Source organism: Vanellus vanellus, assembly GCF_965231255.1.
Source record: "Vanellus vanellus genome assembly, chromosome: 25".
NCBI classification, from domain to species: domain Eukaryota; kingdom Metazoa; phylum Chordata; class Aves; order Charadriiformes; family Charadriidae; genus Vanellus; species Vanellus vanellus.
The window spans coordinates 3,567,897-3,593,386 of NC_138930.1; the positions used below are offsets into that span (position 1 = coordinate 3,567,897).

The 25,490-nt window shown below is 68.5% G+C and overlaps 4 protein-coding genes across 5 annotated transcripts; 1 reads left to right on the forward strand and 3 right to left on the reverse strand.

The window, feature by feature from the left end:
* Window positions 1-252: 252 nt before the first annotated feature.
* MPND (MPN domain containing) lies at window positions 253-5,002 on the reverse strand (the record flags this gene model as incomplete). The annotated part of the gene is made up of 13 exons (XM_082495359.1): window positions 253-339; window positions 453-545; window positions 1,272-1,361; window positions 1,468-1,538; window positions 1,641-1,809; window positions 2,370-2,446; window positions 2,543-2,615; window positions 2,749-2,845; window positions 2,951-3,035; window positions 3,111-3,273; window positions 3,349-3,579; window positions 3,710-3,966; window positions 4,996-5,002. The coding sequence occupies 13 exons, from the start codon at window positions 5,000-5,002 to the stop codon at window positions 253-255; spliced, it is 1,500 nt and encodes a 499-aa protein (XP_082351485.1).
* Window positions 5,003-5,418: 416 nt separating this feature from the next.
* STAP2 (signal transducing adaptor family member 2) lies at window positions 5,419-10,991 on the forward strand (the record flags this gene model as incomplete). The annotated part of the gene is made up of 11 exons (XM_082495360.1): window positions 5,419-5,583; window positions 5,912-5,983; window positions 6,795-6,908; window positions 7,428-7,484; window positions 7,594-7,757; window positions 7,904-8,047; window positions 8,614-8,683; window positions 9,564-9,660; window positions 10,160-10,366; window positions 10,453-10,524; window positions 10,744-10,991. The coding sequence occupies 11 exons, from the start codon at window positions 5,419-5,421 to the stop codon at window positions 10,800-10,802; spliced, it is 1,221 nt and encodes a 406-aa protein (XP_082351486.1). The 3' UTR covers window positions 10,803-10,991.
* A 209-nt stretch (window positions 10,992-11,200) lies between these two features.
* Window positions 11,201-16,973, reverse strand: FSD1 (fibronectin type III and SPRY domain containing 1). Of its 2 annotated transcripts, XM_082495606.1 has the most exons (13): window positions 16,933-16,973; window positions 15,879-15,974; window positions 15,640-15,771; window positions 15,461-15,562; window positions 14,590-14,612; window positions 14,259-14,380; window positions 13,519-13,728; window positions 13,243-13,341; window positions 12,921-13,080; window positions 12,734-12,813; window positions 12,272-12,523; window positions 11,721-11,809; window positions 11,201-11,603 (listed from the first exon to the last, which is right to left on the reverse strand). In XM_082495606.1, exons 1-13 carry the CDS (start codon window positions 16,942-16,944, stop codon window positions 11,493-11,495), a joined length of 1,488 nt encoding a protein of 495 aa, XP_082351732.1. In that variant the 5' UTR covers window positions 16,945-16,973; the 3' UTR covers window positions 11,201-11,492. The 2 variants fall into 2 exon arrangements, with proteins under 2 accessions (XP_082351732.1, XP_082351733.1); XM_082495607.1 differs by lacking the exons at window positions 15,461-15,562; window positions 16,933-16,973.
* Window positions 16,974-20,560: 3,587 nt separating this feature from the next.
* SHD (Src homology 2 domain containing transforming protein D) lies at window positions 20,561-23,721 on the reverse strand (the record flags this gene model as incomplete). The annotated part of the gene is made up of 6 exons (XM_082495581.1): window positions 20,561-20,747; window positions 20,979-21,098; window positions 21,758-21,896; window positions 22,402-22,614; window positions 22,701-22,791; window positions 23,491-23,721. The coding sequence occupies 6 exons, from the start codon at window positions 23,719-23,721 to the stop codon at window positions 20,561-20,563; spliced, it is 981 nt and encodes a 326-aa protein (XP_082351707.1).
* Window positions 23,722-25,490: the final 1,769 nt, after the last annotated feature.

Genomic DNA, 25,490 nt, shown 5'->3' on the forward strand with positions numbered 1-25,490 from the left:
CTGCCCTCCCCTCCACCGCTGCCCCCGGGGCCGGCACGGCCGTGGGACACCCGGGTGACACCGCAGGAGCCGGTGGGGTCCTGGGACCCCCTCGAGTGAGCTCCCTGGAGCAGCGGGCGATGCGGTGTCCCCGCGGCGCTGCCCTGCGCCGGGTCTGGATGAGTCCCCTTGGGCTGGGGGGGGCTGCCAAGCCCAGCCCTGGCTGCTGGGATGGCACCTGGTCCGAGTCGAAGCGGGGGGGCTCCCGGCCCCTCAGCTGCTGAGCTTGAGGAGGCTGTAGATCTGCTCCAGGATGTGGGTGAAGCTCTGGTCTTTGGGGGTGCGGGAGGCCAGGGAGCCCTGAGATGGGGACGCAGCCCAGTTCATTAAAACAATGGGGTGGCTGGAGCCAATGCCCCAGCTAAAGTCGTCCTCCCCCCGCCCCAGCCCAGCAGAGGAAGCCCCCTCCTCACCTTCAGTTTGTCCAGGTACGTTTGATCCTGACTCCACAGCTCCTGAAACTTCACCAGGTCGGGGGCTCCCTTGTAAAACTCCACCAGCAGCGTCTGGGGTGGGGGGAGAGAGAGGGGCTGCAGGCACTGGGGCTGCCCCGGGCGCCGGGCACGTGGTCCCCCCACCCCTCTAACACCGAGACCTCCGCAGCATGATCGTAGATCATAGAATCATAGAACACTTCAGGTTGGAAGGGACCTTGGAGACCATCTCGTTCCACCCCCTGCCCTGGGCAGGGCCACCTCCCCCCAGCCCAGGTTGCTCCCAGCCCCGTCCAACCCGGCCTTGACCACCTCCAGGGATGGGGCAGCCACAGCTTCTCGGGGCACCCTGCGCCAGGGGCTCACCGCCCGCACAGGAGAGTTCTTCCTCATATGTCATCTAAATCTCCCCTCTTCCAGTTTGAAGCCATTCCCCCTCATCCTATCACTCCACGCCCTTGTAAAAAGTCCCTCCCCAGCTCTCCTGGAGCCCCTTTAGGCACTGGAAGGCTGCAATAAGGTCTCCCCCGAGCCTTCTCTTCTCCAGGCTGAACCCCCCACCTCTCCCAGCCTGTCCTCCCAGCAGAGGGGCTCCAGCCCTCCCAGCATCCTCGTGGCCCTCCTTTGGCCCCGCTCCAACAGGTCCATATGATGAGGATGGAGAAGAGAATGTCACCATCACCGGGGCTAACGGCAGGATGGGGATGGGTGGTGGAGGCCCAGCCAGTCCCCGATGGGGTCAGGGAGTTGTCCTTGCTGGGGCAGACGAGGTTTTTGGGACCCCCACCCCATGCTCACCATCTCCTGCAGGACATCGTTGGTGAGGAAGCCGTCCTGGATGTAGGCCACCTCCACGTCCATGGGGATGCCGTAGTCGTTGGGCCGTTGCTGGAGGATGGGGAAGCTCAGGGTTGGGGGGGGTGTCACCCCACAGCACTGGGGCCACCCATATCCCAAATTCCACCCTTCCCCCAAAAGGATGGCGACCACTTACCTCCGGTGGCGGCATCACCCAGAAAGGTGCGATTTTGGACTCCACGCCGGGGTTGCCGTGATAGTAAGGTCCTGGTGGGGTGGAGGGGGGACGACACGGACAGCTGTGGCTGACATGGTGTGGGGTGACGGCAGCCCCGGCACCCCCCGGGACCGTGGGGAGCGAGCTCTTACCGCAGATGAGGGCCAGGCAGGGCTGGAAGCCGTTGCCGCTACCCTGTAGCTTGAGCTGATAATCCATCTGCGCATCGATGTCGTGCAGGGAGGGCAGCGCGGGGCCGAAGGGGTGACTGTGGTACCACCCCACCAGCGACAGCCCCCGCAGGAACAGGCTCTGGCAGATCTGCCACAGGCGGATCGTAGAATGACAGAATCACGGAATGGTGAGGGTCGGAAGGGCCCTCTGGAGCTCCCCCATCCCACCCCCCGCCAGAGCAGGGGCACCTCCAGCGGTGGCACAGGACACCTCCAGGCGGGTTTGGAATGGCTCCAGAGGGGGAGACTCCCCCCCCTCTCTGGGCAGCTGTGCCAGTGCTCTGCCGCCCGCACAGGAGAGAAGTCCCTCCTCAGGTTGAGATGGAACTGCCCATGGTCACGTTTGTGCCCGTTCCCTCTCGTCCTGTCACTGGGCACCACTGAAAAAGGACTGTTCCCACCCCCCGGCACCCTCCCTTGAAGGATTGATAAGCGTTGATAAGATCCCCCCTCAGTCTTCTCTTCTCCAGACTAAAGCCCCGAGTCCCTCAGCCTTTCCTCATCAGAAAGACGCTCCAGTCCCCTCATCATCTCTGCACCCTTGGCTGGATGACTGATGCACCCAGATGCCATGGGTCCGGGTCCCTTGGGACCCTCCAGGACCACCCCCTCCCCACCACCTCCAACCCACCACTGGGGCTGCTTTACCTCCTCCTCCACGGGGCCGGCGGCATCGGCATCGCCCAGGCGGGTCCGGCACGGGAAGGCTCGCAGCACCGTCAGCACTGCGGGGGTGGGGGGCACGGATGGGTGGGTGACTCCGCCGGGGGCTTTGCAGGGGGGGGGTGACACCCACCCACCCACCCCACCCCACTACCTACGCTGCGTGTTGGTGTCCCACCGCCCACCCAGGTAGCCCACCACTTCGCTCCGCGTCAGGTGGCTGTGGAAATCCTAAAGGGAAAGAGGTTAAAATCAACAGTCTGCCCCCCCCCAAAAAATGACATCGGGGACACCCTCCTCCCTGCGGGTGTCCCCAGCGCCATCAGAGGTGTCCCAACCTGTCCCCCCTAAGGAGGGGACGCACCAGGAGCAGGAGGACGTTGCTGGAAATGGCCACGTTGAAGGGCTGGAACTTGTTGATGGCGGCGAAGGACGTCACCTCCACCAGGGTCTGGGGGTTCCTGGAAGAGCCGCAGCCCCGCTGCCACCACCACCGCCACCCCCGCAGCCACAGGGCCGGCGGGGCCACCCGTGGGGCACAGGTCCCCATCCCCATCGCACCCTACCTGGCCGAGTCGCGGGTGCCCAGGGTGCAGTAGCGGACGGGTACCCGGGGTTTGCTCTCCAGCCTTTTCCCCGGGGGGCCGTGATCTGCCAAGCACAACGCCCCGTCACCGCTGCTGGGCCACCTCAGGTCCCCACCAGGGACCCCCCGTGTCACCTTACCCGTCCCCGCCGGCTCCGCCAGGTTCTTGCACTGCTGCTTCTTGTTCCTCTCCTCCGTTTTTTTGGCAACCACCGGCTCCGGCACAGCCGCCCGACCTTCCCTCGCCGCCTCCTCCTCTTCCTCCTCGGGCATCTCCTCCTCCTCACCCTCGCTGACCAGGCTCTGCGGGCAGCACAGGGCTGGCACCCCCCAACTCCCACCCACCCCCCGGCGGGGCACCCGAGGGTCCCAACCCACCTCCTCGGCGGGCGGCGCGTTGGGCTGGTGCTGGCGTAGCCAAGCGGCTTTGTACTGGTCCAACTTCTGGCCCTTGTAGCGGACGGACGCCCAACCGCACCCCGACTTCTTGGCGGGGTTCACCAGGCGCTTGCAGTGGGTGGCCCAGGCGCTGGGCGAGTTGAAGACCTGCCCCGTCTCCTGCCAAGTGATGGTCCCGTCCGCCCCCAGGTCCCCCACGAACTTCTTGCCCTGGGGAGGAGCGGGGCGGGGGGTGAGCACGGAGGCACCCGCCGGTCCCCTGTCCCCCATCCCTGTGTCCCTCATCCCTGTGTCCCCCCACACACACCCCCTGCGGTGTCCCCGCGCCGGTCGGGCTCACCAGGTAGTAGATGGAGAGGACGCCGCGGGCCGGCTCGAGGAGCCCGTCGCGCAGCAGGACGCGGAGGGTGATGCCGCGGCGGGTGAGCACGGCCCCCCGCGTGCCCCCCGCCGCCTTCACCCCGCCGCCGGCCTCCGGTTCGGCCTCCGCCTCGTCCAGCCCCGGTTCCAGCTCGTCCTCGTCCTCTTCCAGGCACTCATCCCCGCCGGGGGAGGCGGCTGCCAGCGCTGCGGGATGGGACACGGCGTGGGGGGGTCCTTGCCGGGGGAGGAGGGGGCAGCACCCATGGGTGTCCCCCCAGGAGCACCCTTGGGTTGTCCCACCTCGTGTCTGCTTGTGGATGGGGACACTGGGACAGGGATGCACGGGGACATGGGGACAGGAAGATGGGGACGTGGGGACACAAGGATGCAGGGACACAGGAAGAGGGGACACAAGGACATGAGGGGGACGGACACAGGGACAGGGGGATGGGGGAGAGGGGACGCAGGGCCAGGAGGATGGGGACACTGATGGGGGGACGGGGGGAGATGTGGGGATGTGAGGGCACAAGGACATGACAATAGAGGGCTAGGGGACATGGGGACACAGCTGGGGGACACAGGGGCTCGGGGGCAGGGCTGGGGGACACAGGGACGGGCCCCTGGGGGAGCACAGCCCCTGCTCTGGACCTGCCCCACGGGTGCCCTCACCCCGACCCACGGGTGTCCCCACGGGTGTCTCCACCCCTGCTCCACGGCTGTCCCGGGGCGTCCCCACCCCTGACCCATGGGTGTCCCAGAGTGTCCCTGTCCTTGACCCACGGGTGTCCTACCCCGTGGGTGTCTCGGGGTGTCCCCATCCCCGACCCACGGGTGTCCCGAGGTGTCCCCATCCCCCACCCACGGGCGTCCCGGGCTGCCCCCGCCCCGTGGGTGCCCCGTGGGTGCGTGGCCGTGTGGCCGTGTGCACCGAGTGTCCCGCGTGTCCGCGCACCTGCGGGGCTGTGAGCATGCGCAGGTGCACACGTGTGTGCACGAGGGGGGGGGTTGTGTGGTGTGCGCGCGTGTGTGCACGCAGGTGCCTGTGCGCGCGCCCCGAGCGCCCGCGCGTGCGCGCGCCGTGCGTGGCGGGGGGGGGGGGGAGGGGGGAGGGAGGTGTGTGTGTGTGCACGGTACGTGTGCGCGTGTCCCCGCCGGTGCGTGCGCCCGGGGCGCGCGTCGGTGTGCGCGCGCCCGGAGCGCGCGGGGCGGGGCGGGGGGTGAGGGGGTGGGGGGGGGTGGGGGTGCGCGCGCGCCCGCCGGTACCTGCCATGCTCCGCTCCCGCCGCTCCCGCCGCTCCCGCCTCCCCCCGGTGCGCGCGGCGGCGGCGCCACGTGATGGGGCGGCCCCGCGCGCCCCGCCCCGCCCCGCCCGGGGAGAGGTGGGGGGGGACACACACGGACGGACGGACGGAGGGACGGGGACACCGGCACCGGGGCGGGGAGACAGGAACATGGGGCGGGGGGCGACAGCCCTGCACCCGCCGCACCGGGGGGGACGCGGGGACACAGACCCGCACCGGGGCTCTGACCCCCCTCCCGCTCCCGCCGCACCGTGTCCGCGCCCCGGCCGGGGAAACCCCCTCCGGTGCCCTTCGCCCCGGGGCGGGGTTGCCCGGTGCCCGCAGCCCGGGAGGGACCGGACCGGACCGGCCGCACCTGCGGCTCCTGCAGCAGCGGCGGGCGGAGATGGCCCGGCCGGTGCCACAGCCCCGGCGGAACCGACCCCCGACCCGGCCCCGGCACAGCTACGAGGGCTTCGTGAAGAAGTGGGGGCCGTGGGACCAGGTGGGCCGGCACCCCCCGGGACCGACCCCCGGCACCCCCCGGGACCGAGCCCGGGACCTACACCCGGTACCCCCCGGGACTGACCACTGGGAACCCCCCGGGACCGACCCCCGGCACCCCCCGGGACTGACCACTGGGAATCCCCCGGGACCTACACCCGGCACCCCCGGGACCGAGCCCGACACACCGGGACGGACCCTGGCACCCCCCGAGTCACCCCCGCCACTGCCTCCCCGGGATCGCCCCCCCCCCCTCCCTCCGGTCCCCTCCGCTGCCCGTGGCCGCGCCGGTGCGTCCCCGCGGATCCCGGTGTGCGCCGGTGCCGGTGCCCCCCGCAGCGCCCGGTGGCGGTTCCCGGTGGCGGAGCTGAGCCCCGTCCGTCCCCCCCCCGTAGGGCTACCAGAGGGTCTGGGCCGGGCTGCGGGGGCTCACGCTCGCCTTCTATGGGCACCCCCAGGACTGCGAGGTACAGGGGGGGCCTTCGGGGACGACCCCCGGGTGGGCTGTCCTGGACAGGACCCGTGGGACCCCCCCCCCCCCCCCCAGGCTGGGACCCCCCCGTGGGACCCTCCCAGGCTGGAGATATCCCATGGATGGGACCCCCTTAGGGTGGACCCCCCCAGGGTGGGACCCCCAAGACAAGACCTTTTGGGTGGGTTCCCCCAGTCTGGGACCCCTGTGACACCCCCCACCCCAGCCGCGACCCCCGAAGTGGGACCCCTCCCCAAGGTGGGACCCCAGAGACACCCCTGGGCCAGGACCCCCCCAGGGTGGCACCCCCAAGACAAGACCTTTTGGGTGGGACTGGGTGGGTTCCCCCAGTCTGGGACCCCTGTGGCACACCCCCCCCCCCAGCTGGGACCCCTTCCCAAGGTGGGACCCCAGAGACACCCCTGGGCCAGGACCCCCCCAGGGTGGGCAGGAGACCCCCAAGACAAGACCTTTGGGTGGGACTGGGTGGGTTCCTCCAGCCTGGGACCCCCAAGGCAGGACCCCTCCCCAAACTGGGACCCCAATGACACCCTTGGGCCAGGACCCCCCCCCACCTCCCCACCCCAGGCTGGCACCCCTGGGACTGGGACCCCCGAGGTGAGCCCCCTGGTCTGGGGACCTTTGGGTGACACTGGGGGATGTCCCCCACGTTGGGACACCCCACCCCCCCCGAGGTGGGGGTGGGAGCCCAGTGTGGGGCAGGGGGACAGGGGGCCGGAGGGGGCTGAGGCCTGGCGCACTCGTGTCCGTGGTGGCGGGGGGGGCCCACGCTCGGGTGCCCCCAGCCCCTGGAGGTACTGGACCTGGGCGAGTTGGTGGCCGTGCGGGCAGAGCGTGGGAACCTCGTCCTCAGGCTGCGGGGAGAGGGACAGGGAGAGGGACAGGAGGTGATGCTGAAGGTGAGAGGCACCCCACACGGGGGGGGCAACCGGGGGGGGGGCATTGGGGGGATGCGGGGGGGACTGGGGACACAGGGACACAGAGGGCAGAGTGGGGTCTGTGGGGTACCCTTGGTGGGGTGGTGGGGGGCAGAAGGGGCTGGGGACAGGGTTTGGGGGCACGGGGGGGGCACAACAGGTAGGACTTGGGGGGGGCACAGGGGGAAGGATTTGAGGATGCAGAGGGGACGGGGTTTGGGGAGTGGGGGGACATGGGGGCACGGGGGGGGTTGGATTTGGGGGTACATGGGGCAGAGGGGACAGGGTTTGGGGAGTGGGGGGACTGGGGGGCACTGGGGGGCACAGTGGGCAGGATTTGGGGGTACAGGGGGTGCAGAAGCAGAGGGATGGGGTTACGGGGTGTGGGGGGCTGGTTTAGAGGGATGCAGAGGTTTGGGGGGGGCACAAGGGACAGGGTATGGGGACAGAGAGGGCGCAGGGGACAGGCCACCTTCATGTCCCCCACCTTGTCCCTGGCAGGCGGAGAGCTGGGAGGCGCAGGAGATGTGGCGGGGATTCATCCTGACCATGGCGGAGGTGGGCACGGGGTGCTGGCCCCGAATTGGGGGTTCCCAGTGGTGGTGACCTCGCTGTGCCCATCGCCCCATGTCCCCTCCCCGTGTCCCCCTGTGTCCCCCACCCGCAGATGAAGGTGCCCGCCGACCTGGTGCTGCTGCCCGGCCACCTCTTCCAGCTCTTGGAGGCCCTGCGTGAGGAGCAGGACCGACGGGCCACCCTCGTGTCCCCCGCCACCCCCGGGTCCCCCGCCACCCCGGGGTCCCCTGCCACCCCCAGCGCCCCCGAGCCACCGTGAGTCGGGTGGGTCGGGGGCTGTGGAGGGCGTCTCCATCCTTACTGGGATGCACTGGGGACCAGCATGGCTTGGGTGGCACGGGTGGGGGTGGCTCAGGGTGGCCTGGCAGGGTGGGGGGGTGACAAGGCAGGGCTGTCCCCAGGGTGCCCAGCTGCTTCTTCGGGGTGACGCGCACGGAGGCCGAGCGGCTGCTGGAGCGGAGCGCGGGTGTCGGGGGGAACATGGTGCTGCGCCCCGGGGGACACGGCCGAGGCGTCTCTGTCACCACGCGCCAGGAGATGAATGGGTGAGCGGGGGCCACCAGTGGGGGACGGGGACGGGTGGCACCACAGCACCAGTCGCTGGGCAATGGGTCATCGCGCGAGGGGTGGCATCAGGGTGTGTGTCCCTATGCAAGGGGGGTGCCCAGGACATAGGTCCCCGTGCAAGAAGTGTCCCCATGGGAGGGATGTCCCTAGGGTGCAGGTCCCTGTGCAAGGGATGTCCTCCTGGGCTTGGGTCCCCTTGTGAGGGGTGACATCAGGGTATGTGTCCCCATGCAAGGGATGTCCCCAGGACATGGGTCCCTGTGCAAGAGGTGGCCCCAGTGTGCCGGTCCCCATGGGAGGGATGTCCCCCCAGGGCAAGGGTCCCCGTGGGGTGCAGGTGCCCATATGAGAGTTGTCCCCAGGCTGCAGGTCCCCATGTGAGGGGTGGCATCAAGGTGCATGTCCCCAGGGCAAGGGTCCCTATGGGGTGCAGGTCCCCCTGTGAGGGGTGCCCCCAGGACGTGGGTCCCTGTGCAAGGGGTGTCCCTGGGGCGCAGGTCCCCGTGCGAGGGGGGGCACCCCGCTGACGCAGCCCCCGCGGCAGCACGGCGCTGCTGAAGCACTACAGGGTGAAGTGGGTGGACCAGGGCTACGTCATCGACGTGGACACGCAGGTGAGTGACATGGGACAAAGTCAGGGGTGGCCCTGGGGACAGGGACTCCTCTGCGGGCACCCCCTTGAGCCCCTGGGCCGGGCTCCACATGGGCTGGGATTCAAGGGACCCCCCAGCGGCCAGGACACTTGGGGACTGGGAGCCACAAGGACTGGCACCCATGGGGTCTGACAACCCCAAGGCTGGACACCCCATGGCCTGGGACCCCCCCCAAGGAGTTGAGACCCCCTAACGCAAGGAACCCTGGGAACTGGGAGCCCCAAAGGGCTGGGACCCCAAAAGGACTGACACCCCAAGGGACTGGGACCCCCCAGGGGACTGGGAAACCCAAAGATCTGATACCCAAGGGACTGGGATCCCAAAAGGACTGGGACCCCCAAGGGACTGGGACCCCAAAAGGTCTGACCCCCAAAGGACTGGGACCCCCAAGGACTTGGGACCCCCAAGGGACTGGGACCCCAAAAGGACTGGGATCCCCAAGGGACTGGGACCCCAAAAGGTCTGACCCCCAATGAACTGGGACCCCCAAGGGACTGGGACCCCCAAAGATCTGATACCCGAGGGACTGGGACCCCTAAGGACCAGGACACTCATGGGACTGGACCCCCCCCAAGGCTAGAATCCCTGGGAACTGGGACTCCCAAGGCTGGAACCCCTAAGGGGGTGGGACCCAAGGGACCAGAACCCCAAAAAGACAGGAACCCCCCAAAAGGGCTGGAACACAAAGGACTGGTACCCCAGAGGGACTGGGACACCCCCAAAGGGCTGGGACCCTCCCCAGGGCTCGGGAGCTGTGAGCTGGGAATAGGGGACTAATGGGGGACCTATGGGGGGGGGTGTCCCCCCCCAAGTGACACCGTGTCTGTCTCCCCCCCCCCAGCATCGCTGCTCCTCGCTGGACGAGGTGGTGCAGTACTTCGTGGAGAGCAGCAAGGGCAGCCTGCAGCCCCTGCAGCGGGAGTACTGCTCGCGGCTCGGTGGGCACTGGGGGGGCTACTGGGGGCTCTGGGGGCTCAGTGGGGTCGGGGGGGGGGCGTTCTTGCAGGTGGGAGCAGTTATGGGGGGCTGGGGTGGTGGGGGGCATCTGGGGGGGCTTTGGGGGTTGCTGGAGGTGCCTGAGTGTTGGGGTGACTCGGGGTGCTGTGGGATGGGGGTGGGGGGGGGCAGAGCTGCTGGGGTATCACAGGCTGGCACTGGAGGGCTGGGGGGGCTACTGGGGGCTCTGGGGGCTCAGTGGGGTCTTGGGGGGGGTTCTTGCAGGTGGGAGCAGTTATGGGTGGCTGGGGTGGGAGGGGGGCATCTGGGGGGGCTTTGGGGGTTGCTGGAGGTGCCTGATTGTCAGGGTGACTCGGGGTGCTGTGGGATGGGGGGGGGGGGGGGGGGCAGAGCTGCTGGGGTGTCGCGGGGGGGGTTGGAGGGGGTGTCAGGGACAGGCAGAGGGTCTGTGACACCCCCCCACCCCCTGCTCTGCTCCAGAGTTCGTGGAGACGGATGGTGAGAACGGGGAGGAGATGCAGAAGACGGTGTTCCAACCCCCCCGGGCCAACCCCATGCCCCAACCCCGCAGGGCCCTGAAGCCGTCCCCGAGCCCCCATCATCCTGTGCTGCAGCCCCCGGGGGTGGACAAGAGACCCCCCCGATCCGGGGCTGTCCCGGAGGAGCAGAGCTGCAGGACCAGGCAGGGTGAGGCCAGCGAGGCTTTGGGGAAACTGAGGCAGGGAGGGGGGAGGGGGGGGCACCCCCATGCTGACCCCTGCCCTTCTCCACAGACAAGCGAGACCCCCCGAGCTTGGCGCCCCGTCCTGCCCCCCGCTGTGCCCTGCTGCCACCCCACAACCACGGTGAGTGGGGGGTCCAGATGCTTGGGGAGGGGGGGGCCTGGAAGAAGGGGACATGGGGGGGTGCGCGAGGATGCTTGGGTCCCATCACTGGGTCTGGGGAGGCACTGGGGAGAAGTGGTGGAGCAGTGTGGTCGCTCTGGGGGTCACTGGGTGGGAAGGGGGGGGGTGTCCACATGCCTGGGACCTCTGCCAGGCGGTGACCCCCCCGCTGCGGTGCAGGCATGGTGGAGGAACTCGCCAAGAAGCTGCAGCGGCGCCGAGCTCTCATCGGGGACTGATGGGTGCCACCACGGGGGGGGGACCCCCACCACCCCCCCCCCCCTTTGTGCCAGGAACCAGCTGGGACAGCGATGTCCCCCACTCCCCACCCCCCCGGGGCAAAGCTGCCCCCCAGTCCTCCCTGGCACAGGCACCCCCCTGGGGTGGCACTGGGGGGGGGGGGGGGGCAAGGTGGCACAGCAATGGACACCCCCCCCAACCTCTCATATTTGGGGGGCATTGCCCCGGGTGCCATCCTGAATAAAAACACTGCCCTGCTCAGCCCCGTCACGGCTCCTCGTGCTGTGGGGGTACCACTGCGACACTCCCCCACCCCACCCCAAAAAATAGCCCCTTTTCCACGTTGGGCTGGTGCCCCCCCACTGCCCCCTGCCACAGCCACATCCGTGTCACACCTACATCCCAATTTATTCTTCAGGCCAGAAGCAGCTCTCGATGGGGGATGGGGGGGGGGACGGGGACGTGCCAGCCCGCTGCCAGCGATCGGGGGGTGGCACTGAGTAGGGGGGGGGGTGTCAGCTGGCGGGGCCATGGGTGCCGGCGCACCCCCACTCTGGTGCAGCCCTGCCAGTGCAGCGTATGGGGAGGGGGGGTGGAATTTTGGGGAGGTGGTGGTGGTGGGGGGGTACATTCAGTGCTTTTGCCTGGAGGGGGTGCCCGCAGTGGGGGGGCAGTGGGGGGGCACGGCTCTAGGGCAGGCTGGCGTTGGAGCTGCTGGCCGTGCTGTTGCGTTTCTGGAGGCATTTCACCGCGCTGGGCACCTGCAAGCCCGAGGAGACGTGGAAGCTGCCGCACCAGACCTGCGAGCACAAGAGCACGGCTGGGCTGGAGGGAGGGGGGGCTGGCATGGGGCTGGGGGGGCTGAACCCCACCACCGGCAGCCCCAGAGGAGCTGCCCGGCCCTGCTTGCCCCTTACCGTGAAGGCCGGTAGCACCGGCTGTGTGAACTTGGCCTTGAAGGTGTGGAGCAGCTGCTTGGTCCTGGCGTTGTAGAAGGACAGGAACCCTGCGGGAACATGGGGGAGGTACGGGGGGGTCACAGGCGGGCACAGAGCTTGCAGACCCCCAGCACAGTGTCCATGGTGGTGGCACTGCCCATGGTGGACATGCTGGTGCCTATGCTGGTGGCAATGCCCATGGTGGACATGCTGGTGCCCAGGGTGGTGGCAATGCCCATGCTGGTGCCCATGCAGGTGGCAGTGCCCACGCTGGACATGCTGGTGGCAATGCCCATGCTGGTGCCCATGCTGGTGGCAATGCCCATGGTGGACATGCTGGTGTCCGTGGTGGACATGCTGGTACCCATGATGCTGGCAATGCCCACGCTGGACATGCTGGTACCCATGGTAGTGTCAATGCCCATGACAGACATGCTGGTGCCCATGGTGGTGGTGGTGGTGCCCACGATAGTTGCAGACCCTGTGCTCACCCCCAACACTGCCCCATCCCCACCCCATCCCACACCCACCTTCGTGGAAGTTGCAGTAGACGCCGATGCAGTCGGGCACAGGCACGTCCAGCACCTTGGCCTTGTTGGCGTGCTTGGCGCTGAAGCTGACCTGCAGCCAGTTGTTGAGGTGGAGGCACCAGGAGGCCGAAGTCTTGCCCAGTTGGTCGAATTTGCCCAGGCTGCGATATGCCACCCCCACGCCAAAAGCTTTGCTGTCCCGGTCGTACCGCACCTCCCAGTAGTGGTCATCCCCATCGATCAGCGTGTCACCTGCGGGCACGGGGCACGGCTCTGCCTGGGGCACGCATGGAGTGCCCCATCCTGTCCCCATCCCCATCAGGCCCTTCTGGATGCCCCATGCCCACCTACATCACCCTCTGTTCCCTCAGGGCCACCCCGTCCCCTCTGTGTCCCCATCCCCTCCTGCACCCCAGGGTGGTGTGTCCCCACCAGCACCCAGCGGGTGTCCCCAGCTCTCACCCAGAACTGTGTAGGACTCAGCGGTGAAGCGATCTCTGCCCCCGCGCCCCGAGGGCATCCTCTTGGGCGACTGCACCACCCTAGGACAGACGTACGCCCACAAGGAGGGCTGGGTTGTCATTACCCGGGGGAGGGGGACGACGACAATGCTGGGGTGACAAGGGGGGTGTGGGGGGGGTGACATTACCTGGCAGGCGAGTTGGCGGGCGAGGCCGTCCTGCCCTTGCCGTCCTTTTCGCGTGCCTTGACGTCCTGCACCTTGCCGCCCGTGGCGTCCCACTCCACGCTGAGATCCTCCACCCGCAGGTTCTGGTGGCACGTGCTGGCGTCCAGCCGAAACATGAACGCTGGGGACAGCCACCGTCAGCGCGTCCCCCCCCCCTCCCCTCGCCACCCCCCTGAGCCTCGCCTGGCACCGAGGGGTCACGGACCCGCTGGCACGTTTGGGAAGGGGCAGCATGGGGTGGCACGGGGGGGTGACGGGTGCCCTGCCACCCCCTGGTACCCACCTTTCGTTTCCAAAGTGACCGGCTCGGAGAACTCGCCCGCCACAGCCTTGTTACATGCCCGTACCCGAAAATTCATGTACTTCATGTCAAACTTCAGCCCTGCGGGCACAGCAGGGTCACAAAGCAGGGCACAAGAGGGGACAGCGTGACCCCCATGTCCCTTACAAAGCCTGGCACTGCCACCCAGCCCCGTGGGACAGCCCCAGACTGCTGCCACCCGCAGTGCCCGCTGCCAGCCTGGCACGTTTGGGGCTATTTTTGCCCCCATGCCCTCACCAGAGAGGGTGTACTCGGTGCTTTTGATGCCCTCGACCACCATCCAGGGCTGGTCCTCCTTGGCGCGGGGCGGCCCCTCGAAGTTGGTCCTGCGGTACTCCAGCACGTAATGGTCGATCTTGCTGTCTTCGTCGGGCATCCTCCAGGCCAGCGTCACGCAGTTATCGGCCACCAGCGACTCCGCCAGGTCAATCTCCGGGGTGCTGGGCACTGCCCGTGGGAGCAGCCGTGCCAGTGCTCCCACCCCCCAGATGCAGCCCTGCTGCCAGCCAGGGTGTCCCCAACCCCCTTGGGGACCCCTGGGCCACCCATGGGTCCCATGGGCCTGGCACCTCAGAGACCCTGGGCATGGCACCCGCAGGACCCATGGGCACAGCACCCTCGGGACCCCACGTGTTCCATCCCACAGACCCCAGGCATGGCACTCACCGCACCCCTGGGCACAGCATCCAACTGCCCACCCATTTCTCCATCCCTGGCACCTTCTCGCCCCTCTGGATGGGGTACCACAGGGTGCCCCAGGCCTGGCACCCCCCTCAGGTCTTCACCCCATCCCCTGGCGCCCAGCAGACCCCCTAAACCCTACACCCCCATCCTTGCTCTGTCCTTTGACAGCCTGGGACAGCCCTCCATGCCCCCAGCGCTGCTATTCCCTCGCACCAGGAGAAAACCCCCGCTGTGCCCTGTTTCCCCCCCTCTATGTCCCCCTGTCCCCATCACCCGCTCCCTGTGGGCCATACCTGGCAGGAAGGCGAGGGCCTGGAGCAGGCGGCGTTCCTGGGCAAAATCCACCATCAAGTGGCTCATGTTGTCGCTCACCTTGGCCTTGAGCGAGAGGCGGAAGGCGGGTGCCATCGTCACGCTGCGTGGGGGACACAGGGACAAGGGTCAGCGGGGATGGGAGCCAGACACCCACCCAGCCCTGACTGCTCACCCCCTGCCCTGCATGGCTGTGGGGAGGTGGGGAGGGTGCCCAGAGCCATCCCAGCACCCACGGGGCCACCCGCCACAGGGCCCTGGCTAGGAGGAGGGTGGGGGTTAGTGGGACAGGGGGGCACGGGGGTGCCGTACCTATCCTTGATCTGTTTGGCAGCCTTGCGAGCGCAGAGGAAAAGAGGAGGGAAAAAAAAAGCAGGTGAGACAGCAGTGCCAGGAGCCAGTGCAGTACAGCGTGCCCGGACCCCCTGTCCAGTGCCAGCGTGGCAGAGCATGCTCATGTCCCCGCCGCAGTACCCAGCAGAACAGCATCCCTGCTGCGGTACCCCATGGCACAGCATCCCCACAACCCCTCTGTGGTACCCCATGGCACAGCATCCCTGTATCCCTGCTGCAGTACTCCATGGCACAGCATCCCCGCTCTGGTACCCCATGGCACGGCATCCCTGCTGCAGTACCCCATGGCCAAGCATCCCTGCATCCCCATTCTGGTACCCCGTGGCAGAGCATCCCCACATCCTTGCTGCGGTACCCCATGGCCAAGCATCCCCGCATCCCTGCTCTGGTACCTCATGGCACAGCATCCCGCATCCCCGCTCTGGTACTCCATAGCCCAGCATCCCTGCTGTGGCACCCCACGGCACAGCATCCCCGTTCTGGTACTCCACAGTGGCAGCACCCCCATGGCAGAGCATCCCATACACCTGCTGCTGCCCCCCATGTCCCTGCCACGGTGTCCCTTCATCTCAGGAGAAAGGGGCCACCGGGCAGCTCGGGGCAGGTCAGGGATGACCCCGGGGGGGCCCCATGCTCCCACCCAGCCCCATAGCAGGCACAGCCAGCCCAGCGTCGCCCCAGCGCCCAGCGCAGAAAGAAAGGATGGTGCCCGCCTGGGGTAAGCACAGCCCCAGGGCAGCATTGACCGGTTGGCAAGGGGGGGATCAGGACACCCCCAGCATGGCGGGCAGCCAGACAGGGACAGCCCCCCGCGCCGGTGGGGACGCACCTGGGGGAAGTCGTGGTGGTTGGCTGTCCCCAGGGCCTGGTTGGCCGCCTCCAGCAGCTCCTCCGAGCTCTCCAGTGCCTTGGCGCACGCTGCCAGCTGGGCCTGGCGTGGGGAGGGAGAGGGGCAGTGGTGGGCAAGGGTGCCGGAGGAGGGGGGGGACACGCAGGGTGGGCATTGACCTGCAGCTCGTAGGTGCGGCTGGCGCGGTCCTGCTTGATCTTCATCAGCATCTGGTCCTTCAGCTCATCCAGCAGCGCGTACAGCGACTGGAACTCGCTCTCCAGGTCCTCCTGCGCCCGCGATGAGTTGGCCTGGTCACAACACCCCGGGGTGTCAGCGGGTGCCACCCCACCCGCGTGCGGCACCCCCTTGTGCCAGGAGGGGTCCCCAGGGGGAGGGCAGGGGGGGTTCCCAGTACCTCCACATTCTGCATCATCTGCTTGAGGGAGTAGATGAAGTTCTGGATCTCCTCATTCTTCACGGCCAGGGTGGTGATGATCTTCCGCAGAGACTCCTGTCCGGCCCCCCCAGCCTGCCGTCAGTGTCCCCCGGCCCCCACCTCCCCTCTGGGCCCCCCCGGCCCCCCCTCGCCTCGCTGTCCCAGCTGGGCCCAGGCGTGCCAGGCACCGCGGGGACCCGGGGCTCTGCAGTTATGGCGGGAGCGGGATGACTTGGCAAGTGTGGGAGAGCAGAGCGAGGGCAGCGGCAGGGGGACAGCCCCGCACCCCCCTGCGCCCCTTCATCCCTCCCTCCTGCACCCCTCCATCGCCACCCTTAACCCCTGCATTCCTCCTTCCTCCACACCTCTGTCCCTCCTTTCCCCACACCTTCATCCCCTCCAACCCCTCTTCGTCCATCCCTCCCTTTCCAGCCCTCCATCCCCCTTCTCCATCCCCCCACCTTCCTCACTCCATCTCTCCCTCCCTCCTCCATCTCTCCTTCCCTCCCTCTCGCCTTTGCCATCCTTAACCCCTCCCTCCCTGCTTCCTCCAGACCTTCATCCCCTCCAACTCCTCTCCCTCCATCCCTCCTTCTCTACCCCTCTGCCTCCTTACTCCATCCCTCCATCCCCTCTTCCTCCCTCCCTCCATCCCTCCTGCACCCCTCCACCATCCTTAACCCCTTCATCCCTCCTTCCTCCCCACCAATCTCTACTTCCTCCAGACCTCATCCCCTCCAACCCCTCTCCCTCCATCCCTCCTTCTCTACCCCTGGTCCTCCTTCCTCCCTCCCTCTTCCCTCCATCCCCCTTTTCCATCCCCCCTCCATCTCTCCCTCCCTCCCTCCTTCCTCCAGACCTTCATCCCCTCCAACCCCTCTCCCTCCATCCCTCCTTCTCCAGCCCTGGTCCTCCCTCTTCCCTCCCTCCATCCCTTCTCCCTCCCTCCTCCATCACTCCCCCCTCCCTCCATCTCTCCCCCTTCCTCCTTCCATTCCTCCATCCCTCCCTCCCTCGCCCCCCCCGGCCCCACCTGGTCGCCCATACCGGGCCGGCCCCGCCACCGCTCGGCCCCGCCGACACCAACAAAGGGGGAGCGGCGCCCCCCGCCCCGCCCGGACGCGGGGCATGACGGGAAGCGTAGTCTGCCCGCTACGGTCTGCCTAGGGGGGCGTGGCCTCGTGCGCCGCCCCGGGGCATGATGGGCGACGTAGTCCCCAGAGGGCGGCCATGTTCCTCGAGGGAGTCTCAGGGCCCCCCTTGGGGGGAGATGTAGCCCCTATGGGGGCGGCCATACTCCTGGGGGGGTCTCAGGCTCCCCCTTGGGGGAGATGTAGTCCCCAGGGGGGCAGCCATGTTCCCTTTGGGGAGCCTGAGACACCCCCCTGGAACATGGCCGCCCCCCCTGCAGAGGTAGTCCTGCTGACACCCTCCCAAACCAGCACCCTCTAGTCAAGGGGCGGCCATGAGCCCCGCCGTGTCCAGGGGACCCTCCCACCCCAAGGCAGGGACACCTCTGCCCCCTCCCCTCAAAGGAGGAGCTGCTGAGGTGGGGGGGTAAAGCTTGAGGGGGGTGTGCCATGGGGGTCATGGGGTTGTCTCCCTGTCCGGAACCACCGCCCTCCCAGTGAGGCCATGTTGGGTCCTCCAGCCCACGATGAGGTTGGGATGTGTCCCCCCTCCGTGATGGGGGGGAGCCCTGTGGGGGTCCCCAGGTGGCATGTCCCCAGACATAGGGTCAGGATGGAGTCACCTCAGACCCCCTTGGCCAGGGTGGAGGGCCTGAGGTGGTGCCACCCTCTGCCCTCGCTCTGCATGGTGTCCACCACCCCTGTCCCCATCCCTGTCACCATCCTTGTCCCCGTCCTGATCCCCGTCCCGGTCCCCCTCCCCTGGGCTGCGCAGCGCAGTGGCAGGAAGCCGTGGCGTCACAGCAAGTCAACCTGGGTGATGAGGGGCTGGCACACCACGGGGACAGCAGCGCTTTGGGTGCCGGGACAGCTTGGGGACAGGGACGTGGCCCCTCGGAGCAGGGTGGCCCTGGGATGTGGGGGCTTGGGGTCCTCATCCCCCTCCTTGGTGGTGAGTGGGGGGGGACAGGGCTGGCTGGGGAGGGGACAGAGGTGACAGTGCCTGCGACCCTATGGCTGGGCTGTGGGGTTGGGGACAGGCTGTTTGGGGGGGCATGGGGCTCGTGCTGGCCCTTGCGTGGTGGCCGGGGCAAGGGGGGGCTGCTGGGGACATCCGTCCTGAGGGGGGACCAGAGAGGGGTTGGAGGGACAGACAAAGGGACGGGATGGGGATGGGTGGGTGGGCAGAGGCGGGTGACACCGCTGTGGCGGGGGGACAGAACGGAGGCAGTGGGGACGGATGGAGGGACATGGGGAGGGGACAGGATGGGGTCAGATAGCGTGTGTGGGGACAGGATGGGGACAGAGGAGAGGAGGACAGGATGCGGACAGAGTGATGTGCAGAGCGGTGTGTGGCCCCATGGCTGGCCTTGGGGACAGCCGGGGTGGTGGGTGACAGCCCCCCACCGTGACTCCGCCGCTGTTCTGGGCAGTGGGTGCCCTGCAGGTGAGCCAGGATCCAGGCGAGGTGCAGGTGACGGCAGGTGACAAGGTGGCGCTGGGGTGCCAGGTGCTGGTGGCCGAGCCCTGGGAACTGCTGCGGCTGGAGTGGGTGAAGGACATGGGGCACAGGGTGCTGTGTGCCGTCCGCCTGCACCCCGCCGTCCCCGCCGCCCCGGCCCAATGCGTCCCCCACCTCCACGTGGCCTGGCACCCCCCCCGGGCCACCCTCAGCCTCCACCAGGCGCGAGGGGATGATGCTGGGTACTACTTCTGCCGGGTCACCCTCGAGATCCCCCACTATGACACAGCCACCGGCAATGGCACCTTGCTCAGCGTCAGCACAGGTACCGGGGCATCACCGGGGGGGTTGATGTAGTCCGTGGGAGGTGGCATCACTGTAAGGGTTGATGGGGTCCATGGGAAGTGGCGTCACTGCAAAGGTTGATGGGGTCCGTGGGAGGTGGCATTGCTGTGGGGTTGATGGGGTCCGCGGGAGGTGGCATCGCCACAGGGGTTGGTGGGGTCCATGGGAGGTGGCATCACCATGGGCATTGATGGGGTCCATGGAGGGAGACACCTGGTGGGTTTGGGGTAGTCACAGTACAGGAAGGATGGGGACAGGGACAGGAACAGGGACATCCCTGACTTCTTTCCCTTCACCAGCAGTAGCTGATGGACATCAGGCGGGTAAGTATGTCCCTGCCATCCCCACTGTCCCCTCCACCCTGGTGCCCACGTGCCTGGGTGCCAGTGGTGCCGAGCGGGTGGCCCCAGCTGGGTGTGTTTGCAGGGCTGGTGTGGGGGCTGGTGGGGGCCTTGGGGGGCACAGCCCTCCTCCTGGGGTTGGTGGTCCTCGGCCACTGGCGCTGGCACAGGAGCTCAGGTAACCCCCTCCCCAAATACCCCCTCCCCATGCGCCCCTGTGTGTCTCTGCCCCTCTCCCATGCCCTAACCCCCCCATGCCCACCTACCCAGTGCCCACCTGCCCCACATACCCCTGTGCCCGAACCCCCCCATACCCGTACCCCCCCTCCCATCACACCCTGCCTGCTCAGTGGGGCCCACCCCAGGTGCCCCCCGGGGCTGGGGGCAGCTGGTGGGTCCCCCCGGCTGTCCTACAGAGGGTCCCCAGGTGGTGACAGCCACCACGCCATGTCTCGGGGGACAGGGCTGGCCATACCCAGCCCTGCGACCCCTGACACCCACTGCCCCTCCAGACACGGGCATCTACCAGAACACGCTGCCCCGCTCAGCGCAGACCCCCAAGACGCTGCCACCCCCCACGGTGATGCAGAACAGCACGTACCAGGGGAAGCCGCAGCGGGCACGGGGCCCCCCTGTTCCCCCCCGACCCTGAGAGGAGCCATACCCCGGTGTGCCACCGATGCCCAGCTGGGGGGGGCACCCACCCCCCCCTTCAGTTCCGCCTCTTCGCAGGAAAAAAAAACCCCAAAAGCTGTTTTTGCAGCATCCTGCTACCCTGCTTGCTGTCATCTGTGCAGCGCCAATAACGCCCACCCCATGGCATCCGGTGGGTGTCCTCCCCCCAGCAGCACCCAAGCCTGGCCAGGAGGCCGCGGGCTCTGCGTCCGCCCCCCCCCAGCTCAGGGAAGCCACACTGTGGTCCCTTTGGCCTCGTTTTGTGCCGGCGGCACCCAGCATCCGGCATGGGATGGCTGCGCCGACCACGCAGGAAACACCCGCTCCCCCCAGCACAGACACCCCCCCTTCCCCTGGAGGACCAGCGCCATCATCCTGCCCCACACCGCGTTGGGTGAGCTTGGGTGGGGTTGGCGGTGGGCGATCCCAAGCAGTGTCACCCCCACACTGCATCCCCAAGGCCAGGTCCTGCGGTGGGTGGGGGGACGCATCCAGATAACCCCCCTCACCCAGACCCCTAAGCTCCTGGGGGGTGGTGGGAGCGGGCATACCATAGAGTTCGTCCCCAAGAGGGACCAGAGTGTCGCCATGCCTACAGCCGCAGAGAACACAGCGGGTGGGGGCTGCGCATCGGCGTTTAATGGGGGTGCTTCGCTGGCGGGACCGGGTGGGGGGCATAGCTGGGGGGGGTCCCCAGCAGCGCTGGGCTCACAGGGGCTGCGCGGCCACGGGGTAGAGCAGGGAGAGGTGGCGGGCGCCGCGGACGGGCAGCGCCCGCGCCGTGTAGTGTCGCACGGCCTCAGGTACCGAGGGGAAGGCGGCTCCGGCGCGGCCGAGCACAAAATGCTGCTCCCGTGTCCGCGTGAGCTTCACGTGCACGAAGCCGTGGCTGCTCCTGTGGGAGGGGAGGGGAAACTGAGGCACGCGGTGCGCCGCCCGGCCATCATTGCACATGTGTGTGCGTATCAATGTGGATCATGGGGGGAACATGCAAACACACACCAGCACAGGGATGCTCACATGCTCACAGCCCAGCCCCTCTGCCCAGGCGTCCCCACCACGGCCACCTCATGCCTGGGTTGTCCCCAGGGCTGTCCCCACGTCCCCCCAGCAGCCCCACGCTCACCTCAGCGAGAGCGAGTAGTCATCAGGGCTGGTCTCACAGTCCCGCACCAGGAAGCTGCCCTCGCGGCACAGCGCCAGCAGCGTCTCGGCGCCCGCCCGCCCAATAGGGCCGTGGTACCACCTGTGTGGTGGTGTGTGTCACCCCGGCACGTGGCACCCCAGAGTGTGGCACCCCAGCGTGTGGCACCCTGGCGTGCGTCACCCTGGCACCCGGTAAGTGGCACCCCAAACCACAGCACCGCAGCCCCAGGACCCATCTGCACCATGGGGCACCCTCCATGCCATGGGACACCGTCCCCACCACTCGGACCCATCAGCAATGCGGGGCACCCTCTGCGGCATGAGGACCCACCCACTCCACAGGGACCTGTCTGTGCCATGGGGCACCGTCTACATCATGGACACTGTGCCATGGGGCACCTATCCATGCCCAAGGGAACATCCATGCCATAAGGACCCTCTAGGCCGCAGGGACACATCCATGCCATGGGGCAACCAACCAAGTTGCAGGGACCAACCATGTCATGGGGCACCCTCCACCCCATGGGGACCCATCCATGCCATGGGGCACCCAACTATGTCAAAGGGACCAACCATGACATGGGGCACCCAACCACGTCTAAGGGACCAACCACGTCATGGGGCACCCTCCACTTTATGGGGGCCCATCTGTGGGGGACCCTCCACCCCAGAGGGCTGTCTCCATGCCAGGACGTGGGACCAGGATGTAGGACCAGAATGTTGATGCCACCCCGTGGAGGAGGGACCCCCCAGACTCACGCCTGCTTCTCCAGGGGCAGCGAGGTGTCCACGTGCCTGGGGCTGGGGGGACAGCCCGGCCTGGCGCCCGCGGTGGGCCGTGGGGACCGTGGCAGCTGCCGGGACAGGCTGGGGGAGCGCTCGGGGCTCTCAAACTGCACTGCGGGGTCAAAGGGAGGGGTGTCACTCCACCGCAGGGTCCCAGCACCCCTGCCTGCTGCTGAGGGGCACCCGGTGAGTGGGCCACCGGTTCTCAGTGACGGAGCACAAAGGAACGTCCTAGATGTCCCCACCACGGCTCTGCCTTGACGTGGTGTCCCATTGCACCCCTGGGGTGGGACCCATGGGTGCTGGGGGATCCTGGGGTGGTACCCATGGGTGCTGGGGGATGCGGGGCTGGGGGACCCTGGGGTGGGACCCAGGGGTGCTGGGGGACATGGGGCTGGGATCACGGGAGGAAGGAGTGGTACACAGGGGTGCTAGGGGATGCTCAGGAGTGGTACCCATGGGTGCCGGGGGACTGTGGAGCCTGGGGACCCCGGAGTGGTATTCACGGGTGCTGGGGGATGCGGGGCTGGGGGACCCCGGTGTGGGACCCTGGGGTGCCGAGGGACACTGGGCTGGAGGACCCCGGGGTGGCACCCAGCGCCCTGGGATGCTGTCACCTGCGAACGCCCGCGAGATGTGATCCTTCTTCCACTCCCAGGGCTGGTCGTATTCGTCGGCCGGGCGCTCATCATCGCGGGGCAGGCGGCTCTCCCGGGCGGTGGGCACCCCTGGGCCCTCCCCGGCTGTCTCCCACTCCTCGGAGGGGGTGTCGTAGAGCTGGGGTCCCCTCCGTGGCCTCGCTCGCCGGCCCTCGCCCTGCCGCGGGCACCCTGGGGACAGGCAGGGCTGGGAGGCACCCCGGCCACGGGACCCCCACGGGGTTGGGTGCTGGGGGGGTGCCTGGGGTGTCACCCACCTGTGGCCTCGCTGGGGTCCTCGCAGCCCCCCTCGGGCGCTGCGTCCTGCTCCCCCTCAAAGGGCTCCGAGTACTCGCTCTCGCTGGGGCCCTGCGGGTGGGTGCGCTGGGAGGGATGGGACCCCCCCCGCCCCCCCAAAGTCCCCAGACCCTGGGTGCCCTCCCCGGGACCCTACAGGCTCCCCCAAGTCCCCAATATGGGTGTCCCCAGCCCTTTCCCCGCTCCCTCCCACCTGGTCCCTTTGTCCCCCGACCTCTTTCCCCTTCCCCCTCTCCCAGTGACTCCACCACCACCCTCCCCACCCCCCCCTCCCAGTGACCCCAGATCCTCCCCGGGGTGCCCCACTGCCACCCCCGACCCCTCACTTCTTCCCGTTCCCCGTTCCCCGACTCCAGTCCCCTCCGGTGCCCCTGGTCCTTCTCCCCATCCCTTCTCCGTCCCCACTCCCCGTTCCCCATCTCCCCCCCAACACCCCCATTCCCTCTGTGCCCCCCGGACCTCTCTCCCCACCCCCACCCCACCCCCCCTCCGCTCTCCCCGGGTGACCCACTCACACCTCTCCGGTGTGTCCCGTCCCCCCCGTTCCCCCCCCCCCCCCTCCCGGTTCCCCCGGGTCCTGCCCCCCGGTGCTCCCGCTGTCCCCCGGTCCTCCCGCTGCCCCCCAGTTCCTCTCCCCAGACCCCCCACCCCCCTCCCCGATGCCCCACTGCCCCCCCCGGTCCCTTCGCCGCCCTCCCCGATGGTGCCCGCGCTTTCCCCCGGTGTCCCCCCGGTGTCCCCCGCTCCTACCTGCTCCAGCCGCCCCGGCCCGGCGCCCCCCACCCGCACCAGCCGGTGTCGGGGGGAGGCAGCGGGGCCGCGGAGGGCAGCGCCGGGGGGAGCGGCGGCGGCGGCGGGAGGGGGGGGGCCGCTGCCGGTGCCGGTGGGGCGGCGCTCACCGCCGCTATAGTCGGGCTGGGGCGGGCGGGGGGGGGAGCGCCGGGCCCCCCGGCCCAGGTACTCCCGGAGCCACTTGGCCATGGCGGGGCCGCCCCGCACCGGCACCGGCACCGCGGGTGCGCCGGGACCCCCCCACCGCCCCCACCGCCGCCGCCGCCGCCGGGAACCGCTTTGTGTCGCCGCCGCGCGCGGCGCGGACCGGAGCCCCCGGCCCCCCCCCCCATCCCCCCCCGCCCCCGCCTCACCGGGGGGGGGGTTTCCAGTGGGGGGGTGTGGGGTGGCGACACCGGCACCCCACGGGCGACAACATGCCCGGAGCCCCGGGAGGGGAAGGCTGACATCCCCCCCCACGGCGATGGGGGTCATCGGGCCCCCCAAGTGACAGCGGGACCCCCCCCCATGTGACAGAGGGAGAAGGGGGGGTCACCGGGAACCCCGGACAGTGGCGGTTGGCACAGTGGCTATAGGACACCCCCCCACCCCCCCCCACCCCCCCTCTGAGCTCCCGGGGCTGTCCCTGGGGGGGTCACGGCACAGGGAGAGGGCTGGGGGGAGCCAATCCCGGGGCTTTAGGGATCTGGGGGGGGGGACATGGAGCCCCCCAAGCTGCAGGGGCACACCACCCCCCACCCCCCCCCCCCGGGGAGCTCATCACAGGGGCATCCTGTCTCCCCCTCTGCCCTGGGGTTGGGGGAGCCTCAGGGGCCACACTGGGGGGGCAGCAGGGCCAGGGACCCCCCAGCCATGCCCCGACTCGGCTCTGGGTATTGTCTCTTCCCAGAACAAAGGTCCCTCCCGGGATCCCCCCCGCCTGGTGCCGGGGAAGGGGTGCAGGGAGCGGGGTGGGGGGCACACACACAGGAGCGGGACATGGTTACGGGGGGGGGAAACACACAGTGTGGCCAGTGTCCCCCTCGGCTTTGCCGGCCCCACAGAGCGGATCCTGCTGAACCCCATCCAACGCAACCCCCAGGGCTGAGACCAATATCCAGCATTAATATTTGAAGAGGCTAATTACAACGCGCGTGCGAGGAATGCTAATTGGGATGGGAGGACGGGGGGGGGGGGGGGGAAATGCCTTTTCTCCCCGGCTCTCAGAAATGCCCCACCAGCCCCCGGCCCCGCAGCCCACGCCAGAGCGCCCTTTGTGGGGCTCTGAGAGGGGGTTAATTAGCGAGAAGCTGCTTATCAATTAGAGGTGGGTGCCTCCGTAAGAACCAAGTTGAGAGACATAGATGAGGTGAGCCCCAGACTGAGCCCCGCGTGGGGCAGGTGGACACCCCGGGGTGGGCCAGACCTTCCGATGGGTGTATGGACCCACAGCATCGGGGTGGGGGTCCTCGGGGCGGCCCCTGTCAGACCCGCGTGGGCAGGACCCACTGACAGAATCACGGAATGGTGGGGGTTGGAAGGGCCCTCTGGAGCTCCCCCATCCCACCCCCCGCCAGAGCAGGGGCACCTCCAGCAGTGGCACAGGACACCTCCAGGCGGGTTTGGAATGGCTCCAGAGTGGGAGACTCCCCCCCTCTCTGGGCAGCTGTGCCAGTGCTCTGCCGCCCGCACAGGAGAGAAGTCCCTCCTCGGGTTGAGATGGAACTTCCTATGGTCACGTTTGTGCCCGTTCCCTCTTGTCCTGTCACTGGGCACCACTGAAAAAGGACTGTTCCCATCCCCCGGCACCCTCCCTTGAAGGATTGATAAGCGTTGATAAGATCCCCCCTCAATCTTCTCTTCTCCAGACTAAAGCCCCGAGTCCCTCAGCCTTTCCTCATCAGAAAGATGCTCCAGTCTCCTCATCATCTTTGTACCCTTTGCTGGACCCTCTCCAGCAGTTCCCTGTCCTTCATGAA

Bases quoted from the DNA above. Each gene is read 5' to 3' on its own strand.
- FSD1 (XM_082495606.1), bottom strand. The intron at 13,729-14,258 runs GTATGGCCCACA...TCCCACGGGCAG, and splicing joins GGCCCTCGCCTTCCTGCCAG to TGCCCAGCACCCCGGAGATT. The intron at 13,342-13,518 runs GTGAGGGCATGG...CTGTGCCCGCAG, and splicing joins CACCGAGTACACCCTCTCTG to GGCTGAAGTTTGACATGAAG.